Source organism: Takifugu rubripes, chromosome 8 (genome assembly GCF_901000725.2).
Source record: "Takifugu rubripes chromosome 8, fTakRub1.2, whole genome shotgun sequence".
Classification (NCBI taxonomy): Eukaryota; Metazoa; Chordata; class Actinopteri; order Tetraodontiformes; family Tetraodontidae; genus Takifugu; species Takifugu rubripes.
The window spans coordinates 3,012,846-3,028,031 of NC_042292.1; the positions used below are offsets into that span (position 1 = coordinate 3,012,846).

The 15,186-nt window shown below is 42.3% G+C and overlaps 2 protein-coding genes and 1 long non-coding RNA gene across 13 annotated transcripts in view; 1 reads left to right on the forward strand and 2 right to left on the reverse strand.

Annotated features, from left to right (window-relative positions):
- Positions 1 to 559: 559 nt before the first annotated feature.
- On the reverse strand, positions 560 to 4,137 carry cenpl (centromere protein L). Its single transcript, XM_003966448.3, has 5 exons — positions 3,984 to 4,137; positions 2,892 to 3,060; positions 2,560 to 2,814; positions 1,043 to 1,621; positions 560 to 890 (listed from the first exon to the last, which is right to left on the reverse strand). Exons 1-5 carry the CDS (start codon positions 4,055 to 4,057, stop codon positions 816 to 818), a joined length of 1,152 nt encoding a protein of 383 aa, XP_003966497.3. The 5' UTR covers positions 4,058 to 4,137; the 3' UTR covers positions 560 to 815.
- Positions 4,138 to 6,200: 2,063 nt separating this feature from the next.
- On the reverse strand, positions 6,201 to 7,299 carry LOC105416759 (uncharacterized). Its single transcript, XR_964694.2, has 2 exons — positions 7,227 to 7,299; positions 6,201 to 6,915 (listed from the first exon to the last, which is right to left on the reverse strand). It is a non-coding gene; the product is annotated as an uncharacterized lncRNA (long non-coding RNA).
- LOC101061413 (peripheral plasma membrane protein CASK) overlaps positions 7,023 to 15,186 on the forward strand; it is a 34,391-nt gene continuing 26,227 nt past the window's right edge. For 4 of the 11 annotated variants that reach the window (XM_029839893.1, XM_029839899.1, XM_029839894.1 and 1 more), the window contains exon 1: positions 7,024 to 8,368. In XM_029839893.1, coding sequence (XP_029695753.1) covers positions 8,304 to 8,368 — 65 coding nt within the window. In that variant the 5' untranslated portion in view covers positions 7,024 to 8,303. Of the gene's footprint in view, positions 8,369 to 15,186 lie in introns of all 11 variants that reach the window. The other 7 variants (XM_029839897.1, XM_029839900.1, XM_029839902.1 and 4 more) reach the window with 5 other exon arrangements.

Consider the following 15,186-nt stretch of genomic DNA (forward strand, 5'->3'; position numbering starts at 1 on the left):
ATGATAAAACATTTATAGAGTAAAAGAAATTGTTGAGCTTAACCACAATGATTCTTCTAATTATGCGTTTAAAAGTTCGTGTTTATCCTAAGCTGGAATTAATTATAGCAAATCCTTATTTGCAGCTGTCATACTAAAGTTCTCTGAAGCGCTAATGAAGTGCCACAAGGACACAGTCACAAATTGACATCCAGGAGCACAAAGAGGATTACCGGTATTTAAATGGTTAAATTTGATTATCCTTTAATGCATTTATGCAATAGTTGTTCAGTATTTATGAGATTATGATAGGTCAGAAAGAAACAAAAATATTTCAACAAGATCTGTCATTATAATGACTTAACATTAGAAGTTTCCATTGAAGCAGTGGTGGAGCTAATTATTTTAATTCCCGCTAACATTCTTTTTTTCCCTCTTGGTTAAAAACATTCAGATCACTGATACATTTGGTTTAGGCTATCATAAATCTCAAACTAAATAGGTCCAAATGGCCCACATGCTGTTCGAGAAACTTCATTTTCCCATTGGCATCTTTTTCAGTTTATCACCATGACAACACATGTGTTATAGTTTTTATTTAGACCTGATGACAATATAATTACATAAAATAATACAGTATTTACAAGTCAGGGAGGACTGTGACCATGTATAAGTAGAATGTTGTTTCCTGTGGTCAGAGGCTGAAAAATAAGATGAAGATCCAGAATGTGACTCACGGCACTCGAAAAGATATTAGAAAATCCTTGCCGTTAAAGGAGAATAAAAAAGTTCTTGGCATAAAAAAAAAAAAAAGAAAACAGTCCAAGATGTGGCTCTCAGATGGGCATTTTGAATAGAGCACACTCTGTCAGCAGCATCAAGGTGGTGATCATGTATCTGCTGTTGGACATCTGCAGAGAAAGGGCAAAAAAATACCAAGATTGGTGAAAAAGAAAATGACATTTTTTTTTAAATGTAAAAATCTTTCCCGATGAAACTTTGATCCTGAATTGAAATGACAGCAACCAATAAACAACATTTTTCGATGCATTTCTGACGGTACCTTGATCCTGCCATTACATTTGGCTGATCCTAGCGCTGTGGAGACCTGACTCAGCCTTCCTGCTGAGAGATCCAGTCGGAAATGTCTGTAGAAGTGGCTTTTCAGCGCCTGGACGAACCTCTTCACTTCCCCGATATCAATGTTATCCTCCTCCGGGTCGTCTCCTGTATTTTCTGGATGCTTCTGAGAATTTCTCAGACTGTTCCACAACACCCAGGCATCCTGTGGTTCCACCATGTAGGTAACCTGCAGCGGCGGCTCTGCCGGGAGAGTCCAGATCATCTTGAGGTGCTGGATGCCAGACTCGGCATGGCAATTAGTCCATAATGCCATCAACCACTGGAGACTCGTGTGGCTGATCTCCAGCTGGCCAAAACAGCAGTCAAAGTTCTGCTGTAGCCAAGATTTGATAACTGAGGTGAAAGCCTCCGGCCCACTGCTGCAGAAAAGGGGGAGGCAGGTGAAGTCCTTAGGGAGAGAGCGCAGGTATTCGACATTGCCATTGATGCAGGTCAGCCAACCACTCCATACCGGCTTCTGAGGCTCATTCTTTTTGGGAAAAACTGGCTTTGACTGAATCTGTGGTAGGAAAAAGAGAAAACATATATTGAGCATATCCATTCTCTCCTTTTTAAGTGTTACTCTCTTGTGGTAGCATTATTGCCAACAAATGACCTCTATGTAAAACCGAAAGCACAAACCTAATGGCTTCTCCAAATGTAATACTTTCTATTAAAAAAATCTATTCATTCAATAGTTTAAGAGTGTAGCATTTTAACCCTATAAAGCCTGACACATCAAAAAATAGCCAGAAAATTCAAATTTTTTGGAAATGAGATGTTTATTGAACCTTTTAACAAAATCCTAAAAAATTTTTATTTTGTTTATGACTTTTTTTGTATCAAATATGATACATTAGGCGATTTTGGCAACTTTTAGCTCACAACTATGTTAACTTTAGACACAAAAACAAAGTTTGCCCATAACATTTTGACAATATAGAACATGAACAACAACATTTTTCTCTTTGGTTTTTTTGCATAGCACTTTTTAGCACAAGAGGCACACTGCAGCCTCTTTTACGGGGTGGTGTTGGAGTTGGTTCTGGAGAGGACAGTGGTCTGCCACACTTGATTTTGGTTTAGAAAAAAAGAGACGTCTCAGAATCTCGCGTATCAAATATGATACAAACGGCTTTAAAGGGTTAAGACTGGAAAATGTAATCTAACAAGCTAAAAATGCAATTTTAATAATTAAAAGGGATATTTGGTAGCAAAATTGTGACACAGTGTGCAGAAGGGTATAAGACAACTCAAGTTAATAATCGGGTCCATGATTTGCTACTTTCAGCTTGTATGTAAAGCTTTGCCTTTAACTGCAATTGGATATTTTATAAATAAATAATATATTGATAGAAAACAGCAACCGATTTACACAATGCAACTCATGATTGCTCTCCACATGTACACTATCAGACTGAGAGGCAGCCCCCTGGCACTGAGGAATCTAAGGTTTACCTGTATGAGGACAGTTTCAGGATCGTCGTCTGTCATGACCATTCCCTGCAGCACGGAGAAACAGACTGTGAAACTGCTCTGCATTCCCTCCACTTCTACCGCCAAGCCCTGCTGCTTCTCTGCAGCAAGAAACGCAGCAAGCTGCCTGGAGTAGTTCTTCAGTTGAGTGTGTCGGAACTGATAGAGGGGAGTCACGTAAGACAGCTGCCATTCTGTTTTCATCAGCAACGCCACATGCTCCGGACTCACATTCTCCTATGACAATAAGAAGCGTTGAAAGTTTTCCTTCGGATATTGACATGGTGCAAGAAATATGGCTCCTTCCCACTCACAGTGATATTTATCTTTGGAGCCTTTCTGCTGGTGCTCAGGCGCCTGGTTGTCAGTGCTGGGGTCAGGCAGAGTCTTGAAGCAGCTCCTAAGCCACTTCGATACGACAGCCGGTACTTGCTTTTGTTTCTCCGCTGAACTACAGCACTGTCAGCAGGAGTCATGGTGACGCTGGAAATAAAATCATCACATCACTGTTACACTCCTTAAATGTGCAGCTATAACAGCATTCTTTGTAGAAATAAACTATGACAGAAGTACAAAGACGGTACAGTATGTTATGGTAGTGCATAAACCATTAACTTCCCTGTAAAAGTTATATTAACCAGTGAAGAATATATCTCTGTACATTAACTCATTTCAGGTCTAAAATTCTGCTTTTGTGAATTTATTCATCTCTACTGGAGTTGCCATCTTGGAGGTGATTCAGAAACTTGTGGACAAAGCTAGAAGCTGATTTGCTTGGGTGAGGGAATGGCTGAAGTGACCTGAAGACTGCTTTATAGCTGACCGATTAACCTTTGTTTAATGTAGTGGCTCCAGTGGGTTCCTGAGCTCTCATCTACATAAATCAGAGGACCCCTCACTGCATTGTTCTGGCATTGCCCGTGTCCAACAGCAATGATTTCAGCAGCAATAAGTCAAATCACAATCAATTCTTCAGTCCTGAGGATGAAGCAGTATTTGTAAGAATTTGTGGCTTTTCCTGAAGTGCACCGGGCTTCCAGTTAGTTAATCCAGCCTCGAATGAATCGTTATTAAGATTAAGATGATGAAATTGATAATAACGAGTTTAAAAGGTTATAGTTGACAGAACAGAGACTTATCTTGGTTACATAATCTATTTGCAAGATTGAAAATAGATTCCATTGATATTTTTTTTTAAACTGTGTTGCACAGAATTGCGGAAACTACTCAAAACTCATATTTCAATTCTATTTTGCCTGACAGCAGCTCGACGCCACCAAGAACGGCGCCTATTTACGGAAAATGAGCCACAACAAAACGTTAAGACGAACGGGATGTCATTGTTGACGCGGAAACAGTCACATTTTTAAAAGATGTCTTTCATAAAGTAATATGCGCATCCCTACCTGCTTTGTTTTCCATCCATGTGTGCCCCTCCGACCGAAGCAGTAGGCAGAAAAACGGAAACAAGTTTGAACATCGCGGTTTCCCAGGGTTCTGTGCGGCAATAAGCAGCCAATCACAGCTATCCTAACCGGAAGTGTAGTGCGGCAGTAAGCGTTAAATCCATAGCCAAATAAAATTATTCCAGTCTCGATTCATTTAGGATAATGAGTAAAATTTGATCTGAGAAGCTATATTAGTAAAAATATATTTAAGAATGTAAAATAAATAAAATTGATTTTTAGATGATGAATGCCGAAATTAGCGTTTTGACAGGAACTTTATGTTTGGTTCAGAATAACCTACCTTAAATGAATTTACTTTAAAAGTATTACTCGACATTGACGTTGCTCTTTAAGTTACCAGACCATAATATGCATGATTTATTGCTATGATAGATGGATTACAGAGCAATACACTTGTAAGCTTCATGAATGTGCAAATCTATACCATAAAGAGGCGTATTCACATAAGACATTGGCATGTAATGTATGTTGGATATGGCAACTCTGTCTTGAATTAATTATCTATATTTATATCGTCATTAACATTTTTGAAAGTTTTTCTTGATGCTTTTTGAGGGTTTGATACGGTGGCCGGCAGGTGCAGGGGTAGGACCCTATAAGTATTTGCTACATCCTACTCCTTTTTAACATGTACCTGTATATTATATACAAAAAAAATGCATGTGGAGCAGTTTGTTCTTACTAATTATTCTTATTATCTCTCACATTATTATTTAATTGTCTTTATTTTCACTTGCATGTTCAAAATAAAATTAACAATCAACATTAATAACTGTATATAATTTTAAAAAACATAACTCAAGACTGGTAAATAAATTGCCTTTAATTGCTTTTGCATTTCCAATTATAAGTGAAAGCTGTTATTTGGCAAAAGCATTGACCTTTTGCAGAAAGAAAAATGATACAAATCGTTAAAAGTTCAACCTCAGTCCTGTTGTTATTGAGTGGACGACTACAGACATTCAAATTATTTGCAGTTGCCTTTGTGTTCAAATACAAGAGAGTAAATATCTTGAATTCTCGATCATTCTTCTCCGATATTTTGTGTGACATGTTGGCATGTTAATAACTGCTTTCCTACGTCATCACCGAGTATAGGTTCTACAGTAATATTAATGGTGAGTATGTTAAAGAAGCTACAATGAATGAAATATGTGAATCTGTAGAGTAAAATAAATGGACATTAAAGAAGGGCAATGAAGAGTAACTTGGAGGGCGGTAGCGAGAGGAACGAAAGGAGAGAACCTAAACTATATATATATAAATTAGGTGGAAACAAAGAAACACAAGGGAATAAGAAAAAGTAAAGAGTAAATAAGCTGAAAATAGTTTATTTGTGTGCAACACAGAGAACTATATAACACTTATTTGTTGTATTGCAAATTAACACAATTCACCACTGGAACACTGTTGGTTTCTACATGTTTTTCCTGTTATATTAAATCCCTTTCTTTACATTTACAATCTTTACAATCAATCAAATATGTAGTAATTTGAATTGCTGCCTCAGTTTTCCAATAAATAGTTGTCAAAGTTTAAACAATATGTATTTAATATGTAGGTTATGAAGTGTATCTCGCGAATAAGGAGGGAATGTGCTTAGAGTCACTGCTCGGTGACAAAAGAAAGTGCTCACATTCGTAGCAGTGTGTTCACTCCCTGCCAGTGTCAGGAGGACCCCTCCTTGTTACCATGGAAACTGTGGTTTCCCCCCACACACCCTAAATTTGCGTTCCTATATTTCCCCCTACATGCTTATTCATTTTTACGCCACCTCCACCTTCCCTCCATATTAGTTTGTTTTATGAAACCTTTGTGTGTGTTTGTGTATGACATTGCAGCATTTGTGTGAAGAATTTACTATTCAATAACACATGCTGCAATCCACACATTATGATGACCACATCGACAGCCAATCGTCTTATTAGTAGCTGCTGGTAGGTTTCCACCAATAGGTGAAACGCATACAAGACGTGTGAGCAGAAGGGATGCAGCGCCATGGAAACTGCAGAGGCCGTCATACAATAATGACGCCCTCTAGTGGCATTGATTTCTGTTTTATCCTGATTGCTATGATTTCATCTTTTTTCTGAAAGATCCTTGAGTCTCGAGTTGTATCCTATCAGGGTCTAGAAGAACTTTTTCCCCCCTGTAAAAGTGTAGATAATATCTGAATGTTTAATGTGATTTTATTGCCACTTCTATAAGATTTTTGTCACATTTTTAATCCTTCTCCCTGCAACACACAACAATATATTTAGCTGAAAGTTGGGATTAAACACATGCCTTGTTATTTCAAAGCAAATGAGCCAATGAGATGAAGAGCCGTTAAATGTGACTGTTCGAGTATAACTCTCAACATAATATAAATATCAGTGCAAGCACGTGCAGGCATCAGTAGAAGAACATGTATATGATCTAGATGAATGCTCTGGGGCAGCTCGGATTAGACTGGAAATAATTAAGAAGTCTTCAAATTTTGAAATCGGTGTTGTTGGGGGAAGGAGAAATACCTGTCAAGGTTACCTGTCATCGATAATGAAAGTGAAAAGTATAAAGAAACAAAAGAACAGCTAATGATCTCAAACATAGTGAATTATGTGAATGTAGCAGAATGAAGGGTCTATCTCTCCACGCACGTGCTGCAAAAATATGGGATCTATGCATGTAGGATTTTTAAACAGTCTGCGTTTTTGTCTTTTCCACATTTTCTCATGCTTTGTTGAAACGTAGTCAAAATGGAGCAGCGGGTTGGACCCGATTCTCGTCGCGACCAATAGGGGGCGTCAGAAACACGCCTCCTGGGTTGTTCGCCTCTTCACACCTGAGTAAATTCCACCTGCAGCCCAGGGTTTACAATTTGACGCACCTGCAAAAAGATTGCAATTATTGGATCGTTTCTCAATCACCTTTGGCGCTGATCGAAACATTGTCATTGATCAGGGGGAAAAGCTTCTGATAAAATCACAAACATCCGTAACGCCTTTTCTGTGTATTGCAAGATATCATTCGCCCTGCTGCGGAACCTCCCTAAAGGCCCATGGGAATTTGGGAATGACTGGAATTCTCAGTCTCCCCCCCTTTTGATAGCCTGTGTGGGGAAATACATCAGTTCAGCCATGACAGTCGAATCTGAGTAAATTCGCAGCTCCAGTCTCAGGAGAGTGACAGATGAATAACCTGTATGTTGAAAGGATGGAGGTAAGAGGAAAAGCTGACGTAAGGTTCTGAGGTGTCGGCGGTTGACGCTTGCGCGGGACAGGCTGCACGCAAACCCGTTGGAGGAGATTAAGAAACTGCGCTCCAGCAGGACGCCCGTGTTGGCCGCCATCTTGGCTCAGTGGACGGCGGAGGACGGACGCAGGACTGGCTCATTCCGGTGCCATTTTGGCTCTTAATCGGGATAGTTTGCTGAACCATAGAGGGAGGAGTCTGGCATTTCTGGAAGTCGGAGGAGCAGCCAGTCAAAGCCAGCCAGCATCTAAGCCAGTGAAGAAACTGGAGCAACCATAGAAGAAGGATTTTAACGCGGTGGAATACGACATAATTTCAATTTTCCGACGCATTGACGGTGTATGTAGCGAGGTAGTCGTCGAGATGACAGCGAACGTCTTTCCTCTGGGCTCGGGTAGTTGAAGCACATTGCAACCTGGTCATATTACGTTTTCCCTGGGATAAGCCATCTGTGATACTGGGTGTGCGCGGCGCAATAACGGTGCGACCCAACCGGTTATTCCAACGACACCAATCTCAAATCGGCCAGCCAGGTTATCGAATTCTTCTCAGAGCAACATTAGATCGTTGTGAGGGGACATCTTTGGTTCGGGAAGAATCTGTGGATGCAGCGGAACCAAACTCCCGTATCTGCAAATAGATAAGATTCAGAAACCGAGGCATGTAAAGAGGGGGGCTTTTCTGCAAACGAGGAGCGAGGAAATCTCCACGCCCTGGGCTCTGGTCTGTGGTTACTGTTTAGCTAGCTCACTGGCTAGCCACCCTACCGGGAGCGGAGCTCGAGCGAAGGTGGGGCCGCGGGAGTGACAGCCTTGGACGCCAGCTAATGTAGCTAGCCGGCTAGCTCGGTCTCGTAAGTGGCCGCTGGTTTCCCCCGTTTCTGACGTTCGAAGCTTTGAACCACCGAGACTGGCTTCCTTTCACCTTGCTAAATACGTTTAGCGACAAAGGGACGTTTTCGTTTTGACCAGCAAACCCCGTGTGAGTGAGAAATCTCGAGGGGAGCATCCCCATTTTACCTGTATGACCATGGCGGACGACGACGTGCTGTTCGAGGATGTCTACGAGCTGTGCGAGGTGATTGGCAAGTAAGTATTGCCCACGTCTCTTGTCTGTGACCCGTCTGCAAGAGTCTGTTTTAAAAAAAAAAAAAAAAAAAGTATTTAATTTGCTATGGTCACCGCTAATGCTGCACGTTTGGAAAAGGGAAAGTTCAGTGGAAGAGGTGAGGATGTTTAAGATCTTGCACTTAATCCCCTAATATCTGTCATGTTGAACGCCACAAGGGGCTGTTTTTGTGTTGGGAATCTGTCGTCAACCTCCCCCGAATACAGACTGAGCAGGACAGAGCTGGATGAACTGAAACTTCCTGTGTTTCCAATCTAAGATGACATTCAGAGTTGGAAATTTGGGACGCGGGAGAGTCATCTTGATGCACATTCAGGGTATCTCCAGACAGGATTCTGCTTCGCCTAATCCCCCTGTTTGGCAGCTGACATTCTTATACACACACACAGAAATCGGAGCCAAATTCTCAAGCTGATTAAGCATTTAGCGAAGATGTCAGATGATAGCGTCCCCCGCACATCGCTGCATCCTCCGGTCACACCAGGAGAACGGCTGAGACAATCGTGTGTGTGTCGGGAAATCTGAAAATCATCTGCAAAATGGTTGGTGAAGCTTTCTGGTGGATCTGAGTCTTGCAGGCCCTTCTCAGGCCTAGTCTACCAGGCAGCCCCCTCCCCCCTTTGTGAGCTGCACTCACTCATTGGAGTTCTGAGGGTCCATTAAGTTTCTAGTACGGGAAATAGGCACAGTCTCTGCAGACCCCCAGGCCCATTCCTTTATGCTAAGACTTCCTGTTGTCTCAATTACCAATTGATTGTTGGTCCAGGAACACATTGGAGGATGATTTGGTGAGACACTGGTGAGGGGTGGTGTTGTTTTTTTACTTCACAGAAACGGAGAAAGTGCTTAACAGTAAAGTGCAGTAAGCACACAGAGGCAGAATCACCGAGTCGCTTGTTTCAGCAGGTTTGAGTTTCGTTGGTTTGTGTTATCCATTGTAGATCATCAGAATGGGGCATTTTAATTGAAACACCTGCAGATGTGTTTCCTGGAATTACTTAATTACATTTTTTGCAGCCTATACACCCTCCGTGTTGTCCCACCTCTCTTCAAGTGACTGCTTACATCACACGGATGTCATTTATTTTCTTGATCAATCAACCCCGTCTTCACGATAACAATCATTTTCATTGCCAATTGATGGAGCGGAACACTAAAATGCGTCTTTCTTGAAGAGAAGTGTAATTGCTGACCACTTGTCCAGGATAAATAAGCAACAGTGTTATTTCCCTGCTAATTAAATGATTTATATTTACATATAAAAACACAATTCTGCCCACTGTGATATTGTATCTTGCATTTTATGGCTTTTCTTCAACCCCCAATCCACATGGTAATAAATGATTTACATTTATAGAGGAGAGCACATCCCGCAGTCGCCCCGTCTGGAGCAGGTCGATAGAAGAGTAATGCATGAGTGAATAGAATTCTAACGCTCATCTGGAGCATCTGTAAAGAGGTAAAATTGTACATTTATGTCGCAGAAGAGACCAGAGAAATGATTTTAATCCTACAAGCGCTGTGGTGAAACTACAGTTGATGGATCAAGTGTGTTGAGTCCTGGTGTCTTGGGATGTATTGCAGGAAGAGGCAAAGGATCATTTTTCCTGAGACTGGGGGAGAGAGCAGGGGGCAGATCAATGGAGACAAGTCGAGTCGAGAATGTGATGGCCTGAGCCTGAGGATATAAATAATGCCTGCAGACACTGACTGCACCAGCGTGTGGTTTGTGTTTAACCTCATCTTTTTACTATTAGTGAGGGTGGCGCTCGTGTGGCATTTTCAGAGATTTATGTTGCTGAAGCCAAAGAGGAAAATGGTTTCAAAATATCAGTTTGCATCACAAACTGAGGACAAACCACTTAAACTGTATAGCAATCGAGGCTTCGTGTCCAGCCTGTATTCTGAAAGTGGTGCTAAAATAACCACAGCGTTGGCACGCCATGATGCAGCATGTACAGTGGGCAGCACAATAGTGATATTTTTAAAAAAGGTGAGGAAGTAATGAGGGATTCCAAAGACAGTTTGGCTAAATGTGTCTTGTTTGTGAGGGTTGGGGTGAACATTAGACGACGAGCTTGTTGCTGTCAAATTGTCAAGTGTTCCTTTTGGACCTGGGCTCCCTTCAAAGTTTACCATAAACCCCATTGTCCAGTCCAGCCCCTGCTTCAGCCTGCTACTGCTGTGCTGGGAAGCCATCTATTATTGCCACTGATCAGCTTGGGAGGATGAATAGTAGCCTGCCTGGTGGGATTGAGAGCACCGCGGACTCATCGTGTTGAGTCAAAATCTCTTCTAATGTGGGACTGGAAAGACTTCTATTTCATGGGATTTCAACTAAAGTTGCTAAATCACCCAAAGTTAACTCCACTTTATCTTTGGAATTATATTCCCCTTTCATTATCACATTCAGCTGGCCAAACCTGGATTTCCTTCCCTTACTTTCTTGCCCTGATGAGGACTTGCATTTCGACTGCTGCTGTCTTCCCACGTGCACAACTTTTCCCTGCATCTACCTCCTTGTCTCCTGGTAGCCGTGCACACGGCCAGCATCTTTGATTATGGTTCCAGAAACCTTTCCTCCTCCTATTTTTGTCAGGGCTAATTTGGCCGCTAACTCCATCTCCTGCTGAAGCTGTTGTAGTTCACCCACTCCGGCCATTTCATTGACACGTTCCGAATTTTCACTGCTGTTCATTGCTGTGCTGGTGGCAGCAGATGGAGCTGACTGCGTGTGGAACCCTGCTGTAAAGACGCACGTCTGTAAATGTTCAATCAATTCTCCCGTGGTCATGTGATCTGTCTTTCAATAAATGAAGCTCAGAGAGGTCAGTTGTCAGTTTGATTCTCGTTTGATTAACTTCAGTGAAAGATAACACTTTCTGTGTCGTTTCCTTGTTGCAAGTTTCCATGTTCAAAGTTATGATAATATTAGCAAAGTATTCATTGCTTGCATGTTTTTTTGGATTTTTACCTCAAGTTGAGGTGAACAAAGCAGTAAAGCAGTTTAATTAATTTCTTAATTTCGGGTAATGATTCCAGGTTGTTGAGTAGCAATATTGGATTTCCAGTGCTTCTTATTCCAGCCCATCCCTAATTACAGCCACGAATTTTGATAAGAAGAGCTCACCATAAACCCAATGAAGTGATCAGTCCTCTGGCTTATTCTGGTTTGAGCAATTCAATCGTTGGGACGTGAGCGTATCGCAGCATTAAACATGCAGTTTACATCGATTGTTAATGGCTCTAATGAAGATTGCTGTAGCAAGACGCCTTTTTTATTTCTGTTTGAAAGAAAATGATTCATTTATGGTTCAAAGCAGCGGACTCGTAACAGCCCACAAGGCGGACTGTCCAGCAGGCCGGCTGTTAATGGTGCGCACCTGTAAACGGTTTAGCAGTAGCAGGCGTTACATTCTGCCTTTTGTGAGCCATCAGCTTCATTTACACAGGCCAGTCTATGCAGGGCCTCCTCTGAGCCGCACCATCTGTACAAACGTTTATAGAGGGGTCAAAAGTATTCAACTTCTCAGACTGCAGCGGGGGTGCTAATAGGGCTGCGGAGACGTCTGTGCAGGAGTGAGCCAGCGAGATAGAACGGTGAGACGGGGATTTGACATTTGGCGTTGAGATGTGAGGGCAACAGAGAGGAGTTTTTCTGTCCTTCCAAAACACCACGTCAGTCTCTAATGCTGCCATGTGATGGCTGGCCTTGCATATAGACTTATGGCACATCTGCATTAGTGTCATATTAGACACTGCGTTCATTGTTACGGGGCCCTATACATTTTTTCCTCACGTGATATGGCCGTAGTTTGCACCAGTTTTGATGACTTGTGAAAGGATTTCAGCATTCTGTCACCTCATCTATGGAAATGAGATTTGAGAGCGACATGCAGCTGGAAAAACAAAGGTTCATTCCTCCAAACTGGCAAACATCCACTAGGCTCCAGATTCCTGCAGCACTGAACACTAGACCCCTGCTGGGATCACCAAAGTCTGACATTAGTGAACGTGGCATTTTCCCATCTGTTTTGTACAGTTTTGTCTTTGCCGTAAACAGTGAGCCAGGTTGTTTCTACGCTATCTCTGGGTTACTTTGCCTTTATTTGGTGGGATGTCTCTGGTGCTGCTTTAGTGACCCTCATTGTCTTCCTCATGAGATTTTTACCTCCATACGGTGAGCTGCCCACCCACTGTAGGTAACAGTCTGGATAGTATTTGGACATTTGAAGCTTTCTTCCAGTCTCTTGTGTCGTAAAACAAACCTGGATTCTCTTGTGTAGGATTTGTAGAGCGGCGAGGGTGTCTCTGCTCGAAATATCCAGCAGAATACACACTCTGGCAGCCCTTATTCAAAGGGATTCTTCTTTGATTTACAAAAGGAAGCTCTTCATAGCGGATGCAATACACATGGAATTCAGTGGTGATTTGACTTTGATTTGACCCCCAAGATCATACTCAGCAGCTGGAAAAAAGTGGCATTATTGCTCTTAAACTAGGTTTCATAAAAGTAGATAAATAATGATGTTAATACTCACAAAATGATGCAGTTTTATGACCTAAAAATGCTGTTTTTAAGCAAGAATCTCCTGTCTCTTGGAGAGGATATACTGGTGGTGGCGACCATTCAGCTGCAGATGTGTCCCGGGCTGGTGTGGGGGAGTCAACTGTGGTGAGAATCTGTCTAACTCACCACAGATGTTGGGGGAGGGGGGGAACACAGTAAGGACCCTTACAGTCTTTTGATTTCCATAGAAAAGGGAGCTGAAATGAGCTGAGGAGCAGCCTGCAAAGATTGCCACTTTAGGGCTAATGTTTGATGGCCGCCGCCATCGGATGTGAGCCATGTGTGGGCGTTTTGCATGAGCCCTCCACACAGCTGCAGTGATGTCAGCATCTCTCCATCTCACTTCTTTCTCCCCCTCCCCCCATAATATGATACAATACATGGCTGAATGATTATTAAAGATTTTTTTCCAGACTGCTAGATGACAGGATGAATTATATTCTAATTTGATCAATTAAAACCAGCCCCTAAATTTGCCGCACACATCCATGGTGCAGCATCAACCCAGTCTGGAATTGATTTCTCTTCTCACAGACGTCCAGCATTACAAATGGGGTTGACGCATATGATGTGGCGGGTTTATCCAACCTTACCTCATTGCTTAATGAATTATATTGACATCATTTGGATCAGCACCAAAATAGCGAAATGCATCACTGTAGCTGCTGGCTCCTTCGAACCTCTAGCATGCAGGCATGTAGAAGTTTGCAAATTTGTCTGCAGCCACAAAGCAGCCTAATAGGAAACACAGCTGCTGCAGCAGGGCAGACGGTTGTCAGATAAACACCAGCAGCACTGTAGACTGAAGAGAAAAGTGCCTTTTTTATGATTCTTTGGGCCCAGAGCGCACACAGGGTGACCACGTTTTATTTTCATGGGTTAATCATTACAGCAGATGTGTGAGAGTCAGATAAGATCGTTGATCACCTGCAGGTCCCACCCTGCATATCTGTCTCAGCTAGATGGCATTCACTGACCATTCCACATATTGCTGCTGATTCAGTGAAACCCGCTGGGATTAATGGTTGCAACTTTGAGCAGGTTGGCTGTGCATGTGTCTCTGGGAGTGTTGGTACTGCCTCAGAGTTGTCGAACAGAGATGTGAAGGCAGCTGTAACACAGCAGGCTTGTTTGTGCTTGCCTCTGTAATCCTCAGTGGGGCGAGGAGACAGTAAATGTGCAAATATCTCCGCTTTCAGCGTCTTCTCCCATCACTTTGTCGCTGATTTAATCTCATTTGTTCCTTTTTACTGCAGCATAATGAACAAGTGGGGCTCTGTGCCATGTCACACATACACATTACATAAGAATATAGGACAGTGGTTGGCTCATTCTGGGGTCTGATCTCTCAGCTTTTCTGTACTCCTGCCTCACAGTTGTTCCCTTAGTCAAAGGGGCAATAAGTGAAGTTCATCATTTTTAGATTGATGAAGGAATTAAGAATTTGTTATGTCAAGATCTGAAGCTATAATTTTATCTGGAGTATCACGATGTCACACACCAATTCGTGCGGATCTCCAGTTCCTTTTTTTTTTTTTTCCCAAGCCGGACCGGCCGCAAGTTCGTGTACGTCCATGTGAATCGCCGCCTCCTCTAGGAGCCCTCGGCCCTCCCTCCCTAAAAACGGCTACTGCCAGTGGGTGTATTTTCAAGGGTTCACCAGAATACAACCAGGATCCAACATTGCCTTTTACAAAATAACATGATAAGTTACTTAGTCAGTACTTGACCTGTTCCACCAAATTGGGACATTGTGTTTGCGCTTGGAAGGTCTTTGTTGGCAGAGGAGAGGTGTGGTGGGGGCGGAGAGCAGAGGTGGACGGAGCAAAATAGTGCACCGCTAGTTTCACTGCTGTTCGTAGACCGTGGTGCATTATTTTGCTAATTGGAGCTTTATAGGAATTCTAAATAATTGTTGGAATTAACAGAAGCTAAAGGATGGCTCTTTCTAGTTTTAAGGGCAGGGTTTATTGGGTTGGATTTTCTTAACCTGCTTATTCAAGTATATGGCAGATCAGGGCCGAATGGTGTGGCCTTAAAATGTCTACATTATTCCAGTGAGTTAGCCAAAAAACACTCCTCTGCATTCTTATATTTCTTAAAAACCTGACCCTTGCAGCAAGGTGGTGGTCTGAAACATGCCCCACTGTATAGGCCACCCTTGTTCAGGTCTCTATAATAAAGCTTTTATTTTAGCTTTTACAGCTG

Bases quoted from the DNA above. Each gene is read 5' to 3' on its own strand.
- cenpl (XM_003966448.3), bottom strand. From the start codon at position 4,057: ATGTTCAAACTTGTTTCCGTTTTTCTGCCTACTGCTTCGGTCGGAGGG. The intron at 3,061-3,983 runs GTAGGGATGCGC...TTTTATTTCCAG, and splicing joins ATGGATGGAAAACAAAGCAG to CGTCACCATGACTCCTGCTG. The intron at 1,622-2,559 runs GTAAACCTTAGA...TTCCTACCACAG, and splicing joins CTGAAACTGTCCTCATACAG to ATTCAGTCAAAGCCAGTTTT.